Source organism: Oreochromis niloticus, linkage group LG10, assembly GCF_001858045.2.
Source record: "Oreochromis niloticus isolate F11D_XX linkage group LG10, O_niloticus_UMD_NMBU, whole genome shotgun sequence".
In the NCBI taxonomy this organism is placed as follows: Eukaryota; Metazoa; Chordata; class Actinopteri; order Cichliformes; family Cichlidae; genus Oreochromis; species Oreochromis niloticus.
The window spans coordinates 22,758,495-22,777,429 of NC_031975.2; the positions used below are offsets into that span (position 1 = coordinate 22,758,495).

At 40.9% G+C, this 18,935-nt stretch overlaps 1 protein-coding gene across 17 annotated transcripts in view; it reads left to right on the forward strand.

Moving 5' to 3' along the window:
* The first annotated feature begins 477 nt into the window (after positions 1-477).
* Positions 478-18,935, forward strand: part of tcf7 (transcription factor 7) — a 74,400-nt gene continuing 55,942 nt past the window's right edge. For 3 of the 17 annotated variants that reach the window (XM_005456131.4, XM_019363738.2, XM_005456134.4), the window contains exons 1-3: positions 480-1,080; positions 1,406-1,475; positions 2,978-3,084. In XM_005456131.4, the coding sequence (XP_005456188.1) occupies positions 898-1,080; positions 1,406-1,475; positions 2,978-3,084 (360 nt within the window). In that variant the 5' untranslated portion in view covers positions 480-897. Of the gene's footprint in view, positions 1,081-1,405; positions 1,476-2,604; positions 2,751-2,977; positions 3,085-18,935 lie in introns of those variants that run through there. The other 14 variants (XM_005456132.4, XM_019363736.2, XM_019363734.2 and 11 more) reach the window with 9 other exon arrangements.

An 18,935-nucleotide genomic window follows, 5' to 3' on the forward strand; every position in this document is an offset into this window, starting at 1 on the left:
TTTACTACAATGAAAGTAACAGTATTAGACTATAAATATACTCCATTAAAAGTAAAAGTCTTTCATTTTAAATGTTACTTACATGAAGTAGCGTTACTGCAATGTATTCAAAGTATCAAAAGCATTAATTAAAAAGGAATGACTACAATACAATATAGCTGATATAACCGGATTATTGCTAATAATTGTTATGTAAATAAAGTTGATTTAAAAATATATATATATATATTTAATATGTTTATATTATTACATATATTTTTATATTAAATAGTAAAACAGTATCTACAGCTAAGTCTGATAAGTTGCATCAACTGCAAAGCAGCAGTGTGTATTTTACTACACTGATTCAGTGTACGTAAATACACCGCACTGCACTGGCGGAATTCATGACGAAAAAGTTGCAGAAGCGCAACAAAACTGATCTCCCAGCTCAGCTTGAAGTTTAGGTGGCAGCCGTGGGATCGTGGAAGGTGTAAAGTCGCCCCTGGAAGTCATGAATAACGTCTGTTCGCCTGAGCTGGAAGAGGTGATGTCTCTTTAAGAAGCTCAGCCCTCTGCCGAAACAATTGTACAACCCCCCAACAAGTCATCGGGCCTGTCAATCATCCGGTCGGCGCCCTTTGATGTCGGACTCCTCGCCTTGTCTTGGGCTCAAATGAGCTGTTTGCTGCTGTAGGGAAACATTAGTCTTCTACCAACCAACCAGCCGGGGGACGCCACATCTCAACTTTTTTCTGTATGCGGTGGGGGTTTCTGTACTTCGGAGGCGTCCCAGACTGAGGAGATTTTAACAGAGAAGTCCCGCTGAATCTTTTTCTTTCTACTTTTTTATTTTTATTTTTTGTCAGTATCATTTTTTAAACGTGTATAACATCGAAGAGGAGGGGGGAAGTAGACATGCCTCAGCTTAGCAGCGGCGGCGGGGACGACCTGGGAGCCAATGATGAGATGATATCGTTTAAGGACGAAGGAGAGCAAGAGGAGAAAATCCAAGAAAACGCGTTCACGGAGAGAGACCTGGCCGACCTCAAGTCCTCTCTGGTGAACGAGTCGGAAATAAATCAAAGTCCGAACGCAGCGGTAGGTGTCACGGAGTGTGAGTGTATGTGAGAGACAGAGGGAGAAAGTGTGTGTAAAGCTTGTTTTATTTTACGCACTGCTGAGAAGCTTTGAATGAAACCAAGTCGCGCAGTCAACTTGCCTCCAGGGTTATAGTAGTTAAAAAAAGAAGAGGGGGTGGTGGTGGTGGTGGTACAGGTCTACTACAGGACGAGAGGAAAATTGAATTGCACTTATTAGCGTGATAAGGTCAATATAAAGTCACTCTTGTTTGGCAGCGGTTTGTGGCTTTTTCGTGACTTTTTCGGGTAATTCTCACTCAGTGTTTGTTTACGATCCCTTCTAGGCGGTCAGACGGGGACAGCAGGGCGAGCAGAGGGGCTTCCCAGACAAACACCGGGAGCATCTCGACGTTGGTAAGCAGAAAATACAAATAAAAAAAACTTGGGAAAACAAACAAACAAACAAACCAAAAAAACATGAACATACTCACTCTCATCCCTATGAGCAGTCAAGTACTGTGTAAGAAAGCGGTAAAAACCACCCACTGTGTCAAAGCAAGGAGTTATTTTGGTCACGGGCGCACGTGCTGCTGCATTAAAACTTCAAAGAAGCACCTCTCAGGTGTACACTGCAAAACAAAACAAAAAAAGATGGCCATCCTGTCTTCAGCTCTTTAGTTTATCTCTAAGATCTATAGCTTGCTGGGGAGATTTCCTCTGCTGCTCAGTCAAATTAGCAGAGCTCAGCAGAGATGCAAGCAGACACTAGCTGTCTTTAAAAAAGTGGAACCCTCTTGGCCTTAAATTGTCATTAGGCTTAGGTAAAGGCACTGGTGTGCAGGGCAAAGCAACTTCTCAGTAGCTGTAAAAATTGCTCGTGCCTTTAATTTTAATTCACTATGTTTTAAGCTTACTTATCTAGTGATCTTTTATAAGATTTTGCCAAAAAAGCAAAGTCAGGCTTCCTTTTTCTTCAAACCTACCACCCAAAAAGATAGAGAAAAAAAAATAAAGCAAATTCCCCTACCTACGCCAGGGCGCATTTCGACAACATATACAAAGCAGCTTTAATTATAGGCATCACTGTTGTGTGTACTCATCTCTGAAAGGAAGAATGCTCTCACCTTGTGATCCTTTGATCAAAAAAGGAAAAAAATCCTCATCAAATGTGGATTTGTGGGTTTTAAAAACTGGTCTATTTGATGGTCCTCGAGAAAAAGTGAAACCCGCAGAAATGAGAAAAAAAAGTTCCGCCCTGAGGGATGCTGATTGCCCTCAGATTCTGTCACTCTGGTTCTGGCCACGTTAAAAGTTTTGTCATCTTCGCAAGAAAGCTCAGCGCTCACGAGGGAAGCCAGTTGTTTTCTGTTTGTGTTTTGTGTGTGTGTGTGTGTGTGTGTGTGTGTGTGTCTTTCTAAGCAGGTATAACCTAGTCGTATCTGACCTCCACATAGGCCTCTCGTGCTTAACATGGGTGGTGGTAAGAAATAAATTAACACATAGGCTACAGAAGTTCACGCCTCTAAGACTATGTGGTGGTTGTAACGCTTTTGTCTCCAGTATTGTTGCCTCTGCTCATTCACGGATGTAAAGTGTAGTAACTAGAATGCCTGTAAATAGCTGAGCTGCTTTATATGCACGTTTACCTTCTTTTTATTTTGACCTTAACACCTTAGCAGCATTGTGTGAGTAAGTATCAGGTTTGATTTTTATTTTAATCCTCACATTCAGCATTTGCACCCACAGCTTTACCTTTATTGTTGTTGATTTCTTTTCCCCCGAGTTGTCATGAGTTTCACTGTAAATTAAATACATTATTAAATGATAAATATTGAGATTTAGACAGCAAATCAAAAGAGTTTGGAAAAATTTGGCAACAAAGGTCACAGTTTCTAATTGTTTGTTTTTCCTGTCAGTGTCGAAGCAGCAAGATGGAGGTATGTACAAGTCGCCGGGATATCCAGGGTACCCGTTCCTGATGCTGCCAGACCCCTATCTCCCCAACAGCTCCGTTTCTCCATCTGTAAGTCCACTTCTCGTTGAATCCTTCTGCTGGCTATGGTTCTCCTCTTAGTAGCTGATGATATTATGTGCTCCTGACGACTCCTTAAGGTGCAAGTTTTTGCGCCTCAGCTTGTCTTTGTATTATTTAGTATCAAGTCCAGACTGTGAACACACAGTGCTGAGCCCCAGGAGAGAAATCCAGTGTTTTGTAGTTAGGGAGAATAAAAGGTACGCACACTCGTAGATGGAGATCTCGAGCCTGGTGTCCTCTGAGTGATTTTATTTTTTAATCTTTAATTTTTTTTTTGGCTGGTGCAAAGATGTCCTCAGTAGTCTCAGTTCGAGAGAAAAGAGATGCAAAGCAGTGGAGAATTTACTCGACTTTTTGTGCATAAAAGCATAAAACATTTCTTCTTGGTATTTTCTGTTTCATAATTCATAATTTCTATTTTTTATGTGCATGCAGTTTTGAGAATTAGGAAAGTTCCCCTCACATCAGCCTAAATTTCAGTGATGTTTTCCCCTTTTAGATGCAATTAGCATATTGTGGCTCAGCTATAACCCCCTAAAACATTATACAGAATTTTAATGCTGCTTCTCTTATTTAGAGGGGTTTAAACTACCAGCTTTATTTTATTTTTTTTGGAGGGGGGGTCTCTTTCACATTACAAAGCAGAATCAGTCAGCTTATGTTGCACTAAGTTTTAGATTCAGAAGAGACAACACGAGTCTGTCAGACTGAAGATGAATGGCACATCACTGCAGATCTCTCTCAAACTTTACACGTGCTCTGATTTGGCTTTGAACTGTGCTGCTAACTCCCCCCACACCCCATCCCCAACGCTCACACCATCCCTAACTGCCTTATAAAATAAAGCTGCATTTAAAACACAGCGGAATGAAATCAAAGTGCCGCAGCCTCATGAGGCAAAGCAAAAAAAAGAAAAGAAAAAAAAGCTTGTTTTTGTTTACGCCGTTGCTGAAGTTGGAATTTGATTGATGTCGTCATCGCGAACCATTTCACGTGACGTTTTCCCATCTGTTTGTACCCCGGGTGAATGACAAGAGGTTTACTGCACAGCCTTAATAGCAGTTCTAAGTGTTAAAACCGCTAAAACAAACATCAGAACGACTCGTGGAAAGATTTCAAGTATGCAGTATCGCTCACCCAGCCAGACAGCCCTTAAAGAATTCATCATAAAAAAAAAAAATCCCTTCGAGTCACCCGTTAAGAACCAGTATCCATGGATAGGCTGAGTAATTGCGCCGAACGTGAACGGTTGTGCCTAATTCATTTTTCACATGCTGCGTAATCCTGTTGCCTGAATTAACCCCCTGCTCTAGCAGACAAGACGTTGCTAAACAGCATAGATGCCTGTTTGTGAGATGACATGTGCTGTAGGCTGATTTCATGTGAGAGCATAGTGAATAAGGAATATGCTGATTTATGGCTGGAAAATATGATTTTCTAATGGCACCTTGAAGCTTCTTAAGAGTGTTTCAAGACGCCGTCAGTGTCCAGGTCAGGGCCCGTTGGCTGGTCATGGGAGACTTTAATGGGGTCGGTGATTTTTCAGAATAAAAGCTGACAGTTTTTAGAGACTTACCTTCATTTTCCATGGTTTTTTAAATGAAACTAAAATTTAAAATTGTAGTCTGTGGGGAAAATACATAGTATGAGAGTGGCTTCTTTTCTCTGCCACAGCTCTAAACAAAAACATATAATGGAGCTAAATGCATGTGTAAAGTAAAGACAGGTTATGCTGTTCATACATGTGATTTGGCTACACAGTGCCTTTTCACTTTAGTTTTATATTTGTTCCTTTCAGGCTTGCTAGAAAAGAAATACAGTGTGAAAACTCTTGTTTTACTGTTTATTTCTTTTTATATTCTTGTATAGAATACATCCTTGACCTGCTAGCTCCATTTAATTGTGCTGTTTTGCACATAAAGCAAAGCCTTTGCTTGTAAGAGAAGCACTTGTAGGTACAGCAGCGTCTCCTAGGAAATCACTTTTCATTTTCAGAGTCTTTATTCAGTAACCAGTTACATTCTGAGAATACGACTGAATGAACTACGAGTCTTAGTGAGCATGCTTGTTGTTTCCTCAAACGTCTTTATAGTCGAAGCTGCATAACACGGCACATCCGGCATCGTGACAAACATTGTGAAGAAGTGGAGACAAACGTGGTGTCTTCCACCTTCTTCTCTTCTCTTCTCTTCTCTTCTCTTCTCTTCTCTTCTCTTCTCTTCTCTTCTCTTCTCTTCTCCAACCACAGAAGCCTCTCATAGATTGTTCTCGTTGGGGGTGGGATTGGCGAGTTGGGTAGAGTGAGGGGGGGTGAAGGGGTACCGGTGGTGGCGGCGGTGGCGGTGGCACGATAAAGAGCACTTTCTTCCCCCCCCCGTGTGTCTTCGAGACTCCACACAATGCTCACTTGTTGCTGCTTCCCTTGTAATTAGCCCGCTGGTTGTGAGGCGGTAGCGGGGTATCAGGCCCCGTCTAACCTGCCACTTGAAAGGGGCTGAGAGTAGTGGTTTAGCGGGTGAGGTGGGGGGGTGATGATTATGGATGGCAGAGCTGGATCAGAAGTTCAGGGTCAGGGTGACTGACAGAAAAAAGAGCTGTTTGTGGTTTTCCCGTTATTGTGATGTTGACATGGGACATTTCTGTGTGCGTGTGTCCATGTCTCACTGCTGGCCTGTCTTGTCCTGGAGCTGTGATTTCAACTTCTAGTGTCTCATGTCGCACATGCACTGGAGCCTGGATCTTTTTTAGATCTTTTTTTGCAGGTGAAAAAATGTCAGATCCTGTCAGAATGGACATTAAATGGTCTTCAGCCTGCCAGTCCTGTAGTACAAAGTCTCTCCGATTGTGCCAGGTTGCACAAGTGTTAGAGCAGTGCAGGTGAATTCATCGCTATAAGTGGTCGCCTCATGTCTTGCCCATGCACGCTCTACTCTGGCAGCACCAGAGTTAGATTTTTCAGACATTTTTTTCTGTAGAATATGTGTGTAAACAGCTTTATCGTTGATGTTTGTTGTATTTTCACTCATCAAGTAGTCTTTAAAATGTGAGATGATTGCGACTTCTTGATTTTGTGTGTACCCGATGAGAGGGTAGCTTTTGCTCACATTCGGCGGAGGCAGATTTATGCTCACTGTTGCCCGGACCCTGCTATCAAACTTACCTGTTTGGCCATAAAAAATGCAAACCTTAAATCATCCGTCTGTCTTAATTCAGATATTTTATCAATAACAAGAAGTAATAACTGCCTTACGTCCTGAGGGTATACACTTATGTTTAGTTTCGTGGATTAACCTACGTGCAGTTACCTAAGAGTCAAAATAATGAATTAGTAAATCATTAATTACTAATCAACATAAAATGAATCAGGAGATAACTGAAATAATTCATTGGTCAAGTACACATGTATTAATCGAAACAGTTTTGATCAGTTTTCTGCTTTTGTTACACTAGACTGTCAAATCGTTCACAAATCGCTTTTCTCCTGAGTTTATTTTTTTATCTTCAGTTACGTACCAATTCTTTATTCATTCTGTTTATTTCTCATTTTTTATCCTAGAAGAAAGCCAAACCAAATATCATTGCACTGTGTGTAATGACAATAAGATGATTCAATCATCAGAACACTTGAATGTATTATAAGCACTGCTTTTCTCATGTTTTAAACGTATTAAGAAACCTATTAAGAAAAAAGAAAGTGTAGCTTCATCTGTGTTATTTTAAGTCAAACCCTTTGATATACTTTCTTTTTTTAAACATGAAATTATTTAACAGGCTGTGGTGTAAAAATTTCTGCAGTGTTGCCCACATGTCACCAGCTCACCTGAACAAACAACAACACCTTTGTGCGTTCCCGTAAACTGCTTTGAACTGTTGCAGTCATTGTGAGAACTTCAGCTGAATGACTGAAAGTCAGAAATTAATTGTAAAATCAGTCTGCTTGTGTCTGTCCTCCTCTGTGTGGGTTTATCCTCACTTGTAAAGGTCTAGCCAACTTTTTGCACTTTTTAATCGCCGACTGATGAAAAAACATTTGAATGAAAACCTGCGCAGCCCCTGACCGTCGGAGTGGGCTGACTTACATTTCACATAGGAGGGGGAAAAAATTCCCTGAGCTGTTGTTATGAAAGATTAACGCATTGTTTTCCTTATACAGCTGAATCAAAGTGGCAGAAATGGACGCAAACAGACTGATAATCACTTCTTGTTATTTTGGTATTAACATTTAAAATTTTAGATTTAAAGAGAAAAGAAGAAGCCTCTAATCTCTGCTGAGAAGTGGTTTTTACAAAGCGACTACATGCTGGAGAGCGCGTATTGGCTCCTTATCCCATTCAGCGATAATACTCCTATTACAGCATTTCATGGGACATTTCACTGTTGTTGCATTAATGGAGATATCAGCCGTCCTTTCAGGGGAAGTGGCCAGAGAAGGAGATTTGTGGGATTCAGAGATATGACTAAACTCCCTCAGCTTGTTGTCTTTGGATAAAGCTTTATCTCGAGTGTGTTTGTCAGCACGCGTGCGTGTCAGTGTTTGCTGTTTAAGTTCATTACACTAAGTAATCTGTATGTATCAAAGCTTTTGGCATGTTCTGTGTTTATGTGTGTTTTCTAGTTTGTTGCCTTAGGCTTGTGTTTGTACCCAGGGTTCATGGTGTGTTTTGTGTGATGATGCTGGCCGTATACTGTGGATGCAGCGTGTGTGTGTCAGCCCTCTTCTTGCTGTGTGTATAATGCTGTGAATTACCAGCAGAAACTCTCTCTCTCTTTTTTTTTATTATTATTTTTGAAGGGATCATGAGTCTTTGTCGTCTCAGGGAGTTAAACCCTGTCGCAGGGGAGACCTTCAGTAGAAATAAGAGTGTTTTTCTGTCTTCAGCTTCCATCCATCTTCCTCCTCACTCCCTTTGCTCACTTGCCATTTCCACATATCCATCTCTTTTATTGTCTTGTGCTGTCTTCAGCATCTGAGGTGGTTCCAAGCATCTCTCCTCACTTTCGTCATTTTCCTACTCGGAGAGATAACTTCTCGGTAATTGCGAACTATTAAAAGGAGATCAGAGGGGAAAATAGCAAAGCTTATTTTCATTCATTTCCAATTATATGCATCGGAAGCATAAGAACTTTTTTGTGTGTGTGTCTATTTCGTTAACCTCTTAAGTAACACAGGATCACACAGGATCAACTTATCTGAGCATGAGCACCAGCTCTTCATTACTTAATGTTTTGATTGATTATGAAGGAAAGCAGATGACGAATCAATAGAAGAAGAAACAGAAGTGATGTGAAAAACAGTGTTATAGAGCTGCATTGCAACACATTTTGGTTCTGCTGATTTTTTGTGGTTTGTTTGCATTAATATCAAATATTTAATATGTTAGTGGCCATTTTTAGGTAAACATCTGGCGATTACTCACATGACTTCCCCTAAAACGCCTGTTATTAGTGGACAGTTTGGATATTAATTTGTAAGGAGGAGGCAGTTGTTTTTTTCTCAGTTCCTGGAACCTACAACTCTTAGAAAACTAGTCAAATATCTCAAAGTTGTGGGCTCTTAAAAGAAGTGCATATTTTACTCTAGACTGGAAGTTAACAGTTGTTACTGGTTTCTATAACACCAGCTGCACTTCCTACAGCTGCTTCACAATAAAAGACTCTTAATTTTAATCTCGCGTGAGATTTTTATTGTGACGATTCTCTGCTGCGAAGGAATCAAGAGGGTTAGACTGAAGTAAGAGGAGAAGCAAAGTAGAAGCAACATTGCTTGATTGTTGATGGGGATTGATGGATGTTTGGTTGAAATTAGTGGGTGGCCTGCCCGCTGAAGCAAAAACCAGGGTTTTTACTTTATCTGAAGTGGCCAGTGAGTCATGCGCAAAGTGATTGGTGGTTAGCGGTTGTATATTAATGAGCCAAGTATTTGGATTTTAATCAGTAACCTTTTACCACCAGTCGTCTAAGAGATCCAGCGTGCCTCGTGGTTAGTTTGAAAGAAGCACACCTTTCTGGATTGATGTTCGCATGTAGAGCAGCTTCGACATGATTCAATCAAAAAGGAATCTGTAAGACTGAAGATGTTTGAGGTTCGGTGATAAAGCGCTGAATTGTTGCACAACTTTGTCCACAGACTTCAAAAATTGTCCGTCTGGTCTGTTTGTGGGTCATTATCTGAAAAATTAAACAGTTTAAGCTAATATCTGATATTTGTCTGCATGCAAATCTATTCGCTGTCAGAGAGGCTGTGAAACTCCCTGTGATGTGGAAGCTGTGGTCACACTGTGACGTCAGCACGCTCTGAAGGCAGCAGGCTGCTCTAAAACACTTTCCCGCTCAGCCTACCTGGACACTGACTGTAAATGGCTCAGGTTCTTTGGGATAACAGTAAATGTTTGGTCGAAATGCAGTTTGACAGCGTGCTTTCAGTCAGTGGAATTTACGAGCCTGTGTTTTACAGCTCAGTGTTGTCTGATTTGGGGGAATTTCCTGCTCATTTGACATTTCGGTTCACAGAGCAGAATTAAAAATTGACAGGAAGGCTGCTAAGAGATGGTTTACATGTTTGGGAAAGGCGGCGGGGGAACGTCGTCATTTCTGTGACTCTAAAGAGTCAGCTGAAGTGTGTGTTTTGAACATTTCAGTGTCTCAGCCTACAAAGAAATATCAGTTTGATTGTTTTCACCCACTTCAGCTGAAAGCTTATGCTTTCTGTTTGAGTAATTTCACATCTTTTAGCCCATAAAGATTTTTCATACATCTCCTCCTTTTTCTTGTATCCATTCAGAAATCAGTTGCCGTTGTGAACAAGCTCTCCTCCCCGTTCCCCTTTCCTCCTCCTCCAATCTCCCAAATAATACAAGGTCGATCCTCCAAGATCAAGGGAATGGATGTGTGTGCGCAAGTCTCTAGGATCTTGCCACTTCCTTGTTTCCCATTGTATTGCAGTGTTGACAGGGGGGTTGTTCAGCCTTCCCCTAGTCTCTTGGTAAACAATGGCAGCAACACAGGCTGAGGCCTCCCTAATCCCCCCTTCATACAGACCCAGGGGCTGGGATGAGCAGTGCTGGGGCCTCCCTGTCTCTGACTGCCTACGATAAGGACCCTGCACACTCGGATTTAAGAGGCCTAAAAGAAAAGCAGCTTTCACTAGAATGCAGGAAAAGTTCGGATGGAAAGCTTGCATCTTGTCTTTTCTAGGATCGCTTTCTCCTTTAACTATAACTGAAAACTCTGCTTTAAAGTAACACCCGTGCTGCGTTGCATCCATGAAGTAAAAGTTTTACTTTTGTATTCAAAGTGTGCTGAGAAGGCTTCATGAAGCCCCGGCTGACAGCATTTTCTATTGTTATGATGTGTGTAAGTCTGTGATTATGTTTGTGCAGAGTGTAAACGGGAGTCAATTACTGCTACAGCCAAACATGAAAACATCGAGTGTCCTCGTTCACAATTTATTAACTATTAAAACTAAATTTGGGACTCAATAAAAGAAGACATGAAGCAATGTGATCACAATATGTTAAAAATAGTATCATATTACAGCAGCAGCATTTACAAGACTTTAATATATCAGTGTAACTGAGGACAAAAATACACCCAAATCCTCTAAAACTATCTATTTATATGAAGCGTTTGTATATCTAATTACTATATATCAACATTATTTAGTATTGTGTCAGTTCAGTTTAATTTACCGTCTTATTAGCTCTCCACACCTGCCCTGCTGTTCACCATTTTCCATCACAGTCACCTCACGTTGGTTAACTTCTGCGAGGACCTCTTAAAGGGAACCTGTTACGCTCGTTTTCCAGCTCCATATTTTATTTTTGGACTCTCCTGGAATGGCTTTGCATAATTCACAGCTCAAAATAATCCTTGTTGATCTTATACTGGGCTTCAGCCCGGCCCCTCGGTTCATCCCACTTTGCTGGGGCGAAGAAAAAAAAAGCTTTTCCGACATTAAGAACAACTTTCTCTCTGATCGGCTACCCCTCGCAAACAGAAGGTCTCAACACACAGATGGGCGGGGCTTCTATGCTCACAGCCAGAGACGACTTTATAATCAAGTCGGATCTTACTGACATCATACAGAGACAAGAATATAATAAAAAACAGTCCAAATGTGAGCATAAGCTTATTTAAAACTCTAGCTGTGTTTAATATAGACGTGTATCATTGTAACAGTATCAAAATAAGATGAAACAAAGAAACTTTTTCTTTAAGCTTTATGGTTTAGGCTTTAAGGAAGTGGCAACTGGCTGTGATTTGAAGGAGTATTGACTGATGCTGAAACATTGGTTTAAATTGTAAGTGTATATTCTCTTTATTATTTGACAGCGTGAATAAAATATTGAGAGAAAAAAGGAAGTGCATCTCATAATCTGACGCTTTCTTGCAAATTTGCATCCATGAACGCCAAAATACTCAATTCAGTGCCTTAGATATAAAAAGATATCTATCTAAAAAGTTATTCGCCTATCAGATTATTTTCTGATGTAAATATGGCTTCTGATGTGTACTTTCATCTTGTGTCAGTGATAAAAGACATGAAAAGCAAATGCAAGGACCAAACAAAGATGCTTCTAGTTGATATAAATCATAATCTTTATAATTACTATATAAATATACTTTATAATAACATGCTTGTTTGTTTGAGGTTGCCATGTTCACTTAGTCTCAGGTAGACCACAGCCCACGGAAAATGTGAGCCCAAGATCAAAATAGATGCGGATGAAGACAGATAAATAGATTTTTATAGAGGAGAGGCTGGAGAGGTAAAGACAGCGCTATAGAAGGAGGAGAAGAGGAGGGGGAAAGATTAAAATACAAATGACCATAAGAGCCTCCTCATCGCCCTGCTGGCTTTGAAGTAGCGGGCTGTGAAGGCACCTGAAGAGAAACTGTTCAGAAGACTATTTGAAGAGGCGGTAATGTTAAGAAGAATATCAGGAGGGGGAGAAAAAAACCCTTTGGATAGCCCCGAGGTGTTTATACCTGTAATTATTCATCCACTTATTTCTTTCCGGCGTTGAAGGAAGATGGGGTGGGGGAAGTGGTAGAGCAGTAAAAGACAGGTGTTGGCAGAGGAACTGTGGGTTTATTTGATTATTATTAACTGTATTTCTCTCTCTCTCGCTCTCTCTCTCTGCATTCATACACTCAAATGCACCAGCGGAGACAAAACAGCATGTGTTCGCTCAGCGAGCACCACGCCGAACTAAGTGTGCTAAAGTTTCTGCAGTTAGTATGAAACTAAAATGAAAACAAGGGGTCTTGAAGGTTGGTAACCTCATGTGGCGTTAGTGCAGGTGTTTTTCTAAATGAAGACCACATTTCCCATGATTCCACCTACGTTTCCTGCCAGCAAGAATATGCTAGAGGTCAAACATGTTAAAACACAGAGGGCCTTGATTTTAGTTGCCGTCTTGTAGCGTTGGCGCTGCATCGAGGTCTCCGTAAAGCAGCACTTCGGAGCACCTCAGATCCCGTGTTGTGCAACATGTGGTTCAAGGAAACCTTAAGCAAACATAAACTCACTCAAAGTGTTTTTTTTGTTTGTTTTAAGTTCATTTTTATTCCTTTGCTCTCTAAGCTGTGTGTACAAGCCAGTTTTCTGCTTGAATGGGAGAGTCATGCACTGTAACAGCTTGAAGGGGGAAGTGGTCGCATTTTAGCAGGATTGAAAAAAAAAAGAAACACAGAGAGACATAAAGGTAGTTGACATAAGGTCAAGGTTCACAAAGAGGCTCTTTGTTTAGGTCCCAGTGTTTGTTTATGAGGTGTGTGTGTGTGCGCGCGCACACATGTATGTCTGTGTGAGTCAGTGAGAGAGTTGCGGGATGTTGCACCCAGGTGAGTCATTGGCCTGTGGAGCGAAACCATGCAAAACTTCTACGTTGTTGTTTACAGAGCGAGCTGTCCAGACCTCCCAGATGTGTGTTCACAGCCTGTAGTTAATCAGTGACAGCAATGTCTCTCTCTTACACCAGCAGATATCAAAGCAGCCACACGCACATGCATATGTGTCTATGTGCATCTTCGCGCTGCATGCATGGTTTGCTGGTCAAGTAAAAAGAACTGGAGAAAAATTTTAAGTGCTAGTTTCTCACATATCTTGTCCACAATATCATGTTTTTTTATTTTATTTTTAAAACGTGTGGTTTTTGCTTTAAGGAAGTAGTGATGCAGCAGAGTTTACTCACTGGATAACAAACCCGCATGGTGTCCAGCTGAAACTGAAAGAAAACTGCGAGCCCTAAGATTACTTTAACTTTTAGTATGCACTTCCAAAAATTACATGTCTATGCTGCCTTCAGGATAGGTCACAAAGACAAGTTGGTTCAAAGAAGTGCAAAAGGATATTATATCGAATATGTGTTTTAACACACGTGCAGTGTGTAGTCTAATGTGTCACTGTTATCATGATTGGGCATCTGGCAGCTCCCCAGAACAAGCGTGTTGCTGCTTTGTGGAACAGGCCATTTAAAGAGACACACGCACACACACCGAACCACATCACAAAGTTTGTAGGTTAGCAGGCCACACACGCAACCAGTTAACAGGCTGAATCCCTCCTTCATCCTGGGTCTTTGGGCAATGAGGACATTCGTAGTGCACTGATGAATAAACAACATATTCAGACTATATATATATATGAAGATATAAATATGAGAAGTTAAAGTAAATCTACATGAATTAATTAATGATTAAGGTTTCTTTTAAAAAGCAAAGGGTAAGTTCCTATATGTTACTGCCGTGAAGGGATTACACCAACACCTTGCACCTGCAAGAGTAGTTTGCAGAGTCGGCATGTTTTAGTTAAAGTTATTAATTCAATAGAGTTCAGTTTTATTTATATAGCGCCAAATCACAACAGCAGTCACATCAAGGGGCTTTATACTGTCACGTAAAGACCGTATAATTATAAACATTCAATTTTGTTGTAATTTAAACTTTTAAACGTATAAGAAATTCCAACATGGATGTTAGGTTTACATATCGGTAGGAGATCAAGTGATATTCAGGTGATTACACTCTGTACTGGGTTTCACAGACTGTGTAGTAGTCTGTGTGTGTGTGTGTGTTTGTGTGTGTGTCAGACAGACAGAGAGAAAGCGAGAGAGAGTGGGATTTTTTTAGGTCACATGACCTATGGGAATTAAAAGTGTAGTTTCATTTCCTCTTCATTACTGACAATAATCAGACAGTTTCGCAAAAGAAGTTGCTACCTTTCTCGAAGAGTTTTACACATAACTCACACATAATCATCTCGTACTTTCCAAAAAAAGAAACCAAGTGATGGGTTACACAATTTTATTCAGAAACAATGAGAAATATGAATTTCAGGAATGGGCCCTGATGAGTCGCTGATCAGATAAACTGAGCTAATTTGATATATGCTGTCATTTTTATCTGCACTACAAAAGTGTAAGATCTGCATCGTAAGATTGGCGCAGGACAGTTTATCACACGCAAATATTAAAAGAGCAACAACATTTAGTCCTTAAGTCCCGACTGGGTTCAGTCTAATAAGTAAATCGAGCGTTCCTGTCATCATAGTTTAGCTTCAATGTGCTGACATTGAAAATATAGGCATAAAAAACTTCCTTAAAGAAGTTCTAGGAATTGGATTTGTAACTTGTGCACCTGTGAGCTAGAAATCTAAAATAAACTGAAGTTGATAGCATCTGCTTTGTAATTTCCCCTTTATAAAATGCCCCCACAAACCATGGTTTAATCAGAAGAGCCATAGACTAAAAGACAATAGTTAAGTAAGCAGTGGGAGTGCGGTGTGTTCTGGGGCAGAAACTCTGAGCAAATGAGTGCAGAGTTCACCACAAGCTTAAATGCACGTTTTTAGATTTGTAGTACCTCTACTTAACCAACAGGGGAAAAAAAGCTTTCATCAAGACTCACAACGTCATAGTGCTTGCATTTGTTTTTCTTCTTAAGTCTTACTTAAGCTGAACATTTATCCTAATGCTTAATTTATACTTATCTGATGAAGAAGCTGTTTGTACCTGTAAGGGCAACATGGATGGCACATAGTTACATCTCCAGGGAGGTTACAGCGTAGGGTTTCACAAGGGTGTAGATTTAACAGAGAAGTATAGATGCCCTATAAGTCTGTCTAAAAAGTGACTCCTCAGGTAATGAAACTGACACATAACTTTGTTGTGGTGCCACCTGTCCAGCTGCAACATAAACTAATCTGCAGAGGACAATGTTAAAGAATAGTTCAGACAGCAGAGAAAAGCAAAAACTTTATTTCAACTCTGTCTCTTAAAAATCAGAATAGTCGTTCAGGTGTTTAAAGTATATTTCCTCTGTTCGTGTTTACAATTTTATAACCCTTCCCCCTCAGCCACTTGTGGGGCGTTTCGCCGCTGTGCTGTGCTGCGCTGGCATATCTGCTGTTTGCAGTGTGACGACCACATGCAGTCGTAAATGACAAATTTCCATGTGAGCTCTGATTCTTTTCATCCATCCACTGTAAGGAAATTTACAACCTGTTTACACTCTCCTACTGAGGGGTGGGCGTGTGTGTGTTTCCAGATTGGCGACACTGATGTCACATCTTCAGTGTTGATCTGGTTTAGAATGGTACACTTGGTGGGTATGTTTCTTTATTTCTGCGCTAATGGGAATCTCAAGTTTTCTGGAATTTTTTTTGATGTCTTCAGGATTTCCAGAAGGGCACTTTAGACGATAAAGTACAACAGTATAAACTCTGCAGTGTTCTCTTTAGGGAATTGTGGAAAACAACATGAAACAGCAGCTTAATAAAACCTGTGAATGCTTACGTTAAAAAAATGTAACCAATGACCTAATACCAACCAAAATGACTTAATAAGAGGCCTTTTATGAGTAAGTAACTGCTTGCATGCCCACCTGTTATAAAAAGAAAACCCACTGTTAAATAGAGTTTCTCAGATAAGTTTCAAATACCATCATAGTTGATATTTAAGATTGATATGTGGTTATTAATTGAGATAAATAGGTAAGTTTCTTGGTCGTTTGTTGGACTGATTTTGAACAATAACCTTAAATGCCTACACACTCTTATCTGACATTCTTGTTAGTTGAGTGGTCTAGCTGATCACTGACTCACTGACTTAAATTAATAATCTCCATCATCAATCATAATGGGCTTTCCACTGCTAATAAAACATTCATATTTGCTGTGTTGATGCTAGTAATTGATAATGTTCTTCCACTGACTTTTCCCTCCTCCGCTCGTTTCGCCCTCCAAACCTCAGCCTCCGCAGCTGACCTTTATCATCATTTTAATATGTACTTTATTGAAAGAGTGTTCATAAAAATAGTCGACTAAATGAAACTCAAACCCCATCCTCCTCCGCCCCTCTCCACCCCATGCCCGTGGCTCTGCCTAGACCAGCTGGAGCCTCCACAGCCGCATGAAGCAGCCCAGCACACATGGCTGTGATCTTAAACACACACACGCACACACGAATACTGAGACACACACACGCGCGCGCGGGAGCAGAAATCTTTTCCTCCCTCTGACGATAATCGCCTGCTACAGACGGTGGCAGCCATTAACTTTATGTGCTATTTATATATATTATACGGTATATACTAGAGACCGATATGATTCATATGGTCTCTAATGCACATTTATGACACAGGACAAAAAGTCACGTGTTGTTGTTTGTGTGATTGTTAGGGTTCATGCTCTAACCCCAAGTTTATGTTACCTTTTCAAACGGTAATGCCCCAAAATGGATTTACACCTGCTGTTAAGCACTGTGCTTTGGTGTCATTTCAGCTTCCCCGTGCAGCTCTTGATTTTTTGTTACCTGGCCAGGTCTTTCCCGCCATTTCAATGATATATCAGTGCAACTGCAGAGAATTTCTGGAATTCCTGCTTTGCTTCCTGTTTCACCTTCTCGTGTTCCTTTTCTAGCGCTAATGGGGAGGTGTTTTTGAGGAGCAACTAGACTGCAGCGAGTCTCATTCCCAACGCACCTCAAGCGCTGGTATAAACAGTCATGGGCGACATCGCAGTCGGCGTGCAAAACGACTCGGGTGGCGACCGTGAACTAGGCTCTGGTATTTGGCTAAGAACCAGAAAGAGCAAAGTTATGACATATGAAGAGCTGAAGTGAAAAGTGTCCACTTTTTTCACCCTTGAAGTTTGTTTCACGGTTCTCCCACTGCCGCCCAACTGGTCAGGCAGTCAGCATTCGGCAGACACTTATGCCATCCGCTTCCAGCGATGTGCAGTTAGGATCTTCCATCTGCTGTCTGAATTGAAACGTGTATGCAGATGCTTTTTTCACAAGGGGGTCAGCACAGCAGGAAGCTTTTATCCCAGATCCCATTCCTGACACAACTCCAATGGGATTTGTCTCCTCCTGGGATCAAAGACAGGGATCTTTTGCCTGTTAGGCGAATGTGTAAACCACTACACTATGGAGACACTGCTGTAATATTCAGCTATGAACACCTGACATATGAAGCTACTAGGATCCACTGTTTTCTACTTTCAGTTATAGCTAAGTGTCCACACCACATTCAACTTGAGTGAGTATGAAAAAATTACAGAAAAATTACAATCCTTGGCAATAAAAGGTACTGAAAAACTCATAATGTTGCAAAGCATTGCCCCAAAATTCCCCCAAATATTCCAGATTTTATCTCAAATATTCCTACGTGTCCTATCATCAGTTACTTTCCAGCACCTCATAAAGCTGTTTCCCACAATATGCCAGCATGTTTGCCAAGCATGTTAGCGACTGGTTATAGTTTGAGTTTGAGAGGATGATGTTATGAACGGAGCTACGGGACGCTGCACGTTGGACTAACAGCTTGTTCCTGTTTGAGCTCATATGTTTTTGGCATTGTGTCCATTTTAAAGCGAGAAAAAGGAGGAATTCCCTCTTCAACAAGTTTCCTCAAAAGGAGCTCAGCCATGCGTCAAATTGATTTCCTACCTTTGTTTGGCCCTGTTCTCCAGAAAATGGGAGATACTCCCATCCCCACATTTACAGTCATGGGAACTTTTCATTTGGTCATTAGAAAGAAGAAAGAAAAAAACCCCAGGCTTTTAAGGAGTGCAGTACTCACGCACATGCACAGATGGACACGCGACGAGAGCATGTTTTTTCCCCATCAGCCAGTGATGAGAGAGCAGAAATGACATGCAGAAAATGTCGATTGAAGTCATGATGCAATTATCGGAAGCGTGGAGTTGACGTAAAAAGGGGGGCGAAGAATAAAGGGGTGGATTTGAGGAAGAGGAAGAGGTGATTTGAAAGGCGAGGCATTAAAAACCAACCAAAACATAAACAAGAAGCCCCACTAACAATAACATTGATGTCATTGATACATTAATATGTTTGAGGAAGTAATGGAGCTCATAAAGCATTTTTATTCAGTGTTTTGTGCGTGTAGGTGTGAGAGAAGGTGTTGTGGTAAATCAGCTTGTGCGAACGTTTTTTGGGGCCAAACAAAAAACTAGAGCAACCGTGATATGCATTGCACTGTGGTTGATCTGTGTGTGAGCGTGGGTGTGTGCGATCGTGTAGGTGTTGTACATAGTACATGACATGTATGTGGGAAACACTGTATGCACACCAAGGACAGATGAAAGGGAAGAGGTGGGTGGGCAGGAAGTGAACAACAAAAGAAACACATCATCTGATTTATCAGATGGGTACAGATTGGGTTGATCAGATGGAGGAAAAACATGGAGAAATTTGCACCAAGAATGAAAGAAGTTGAAAGAGGGAGAGACTGAGAGTGAGAGAGAACGAGAACAATGGAGGAAGAAGGTAACTGCAGTAGCGGAAGGGAGTTAGCAGTAAACAATGAGAAGCTGG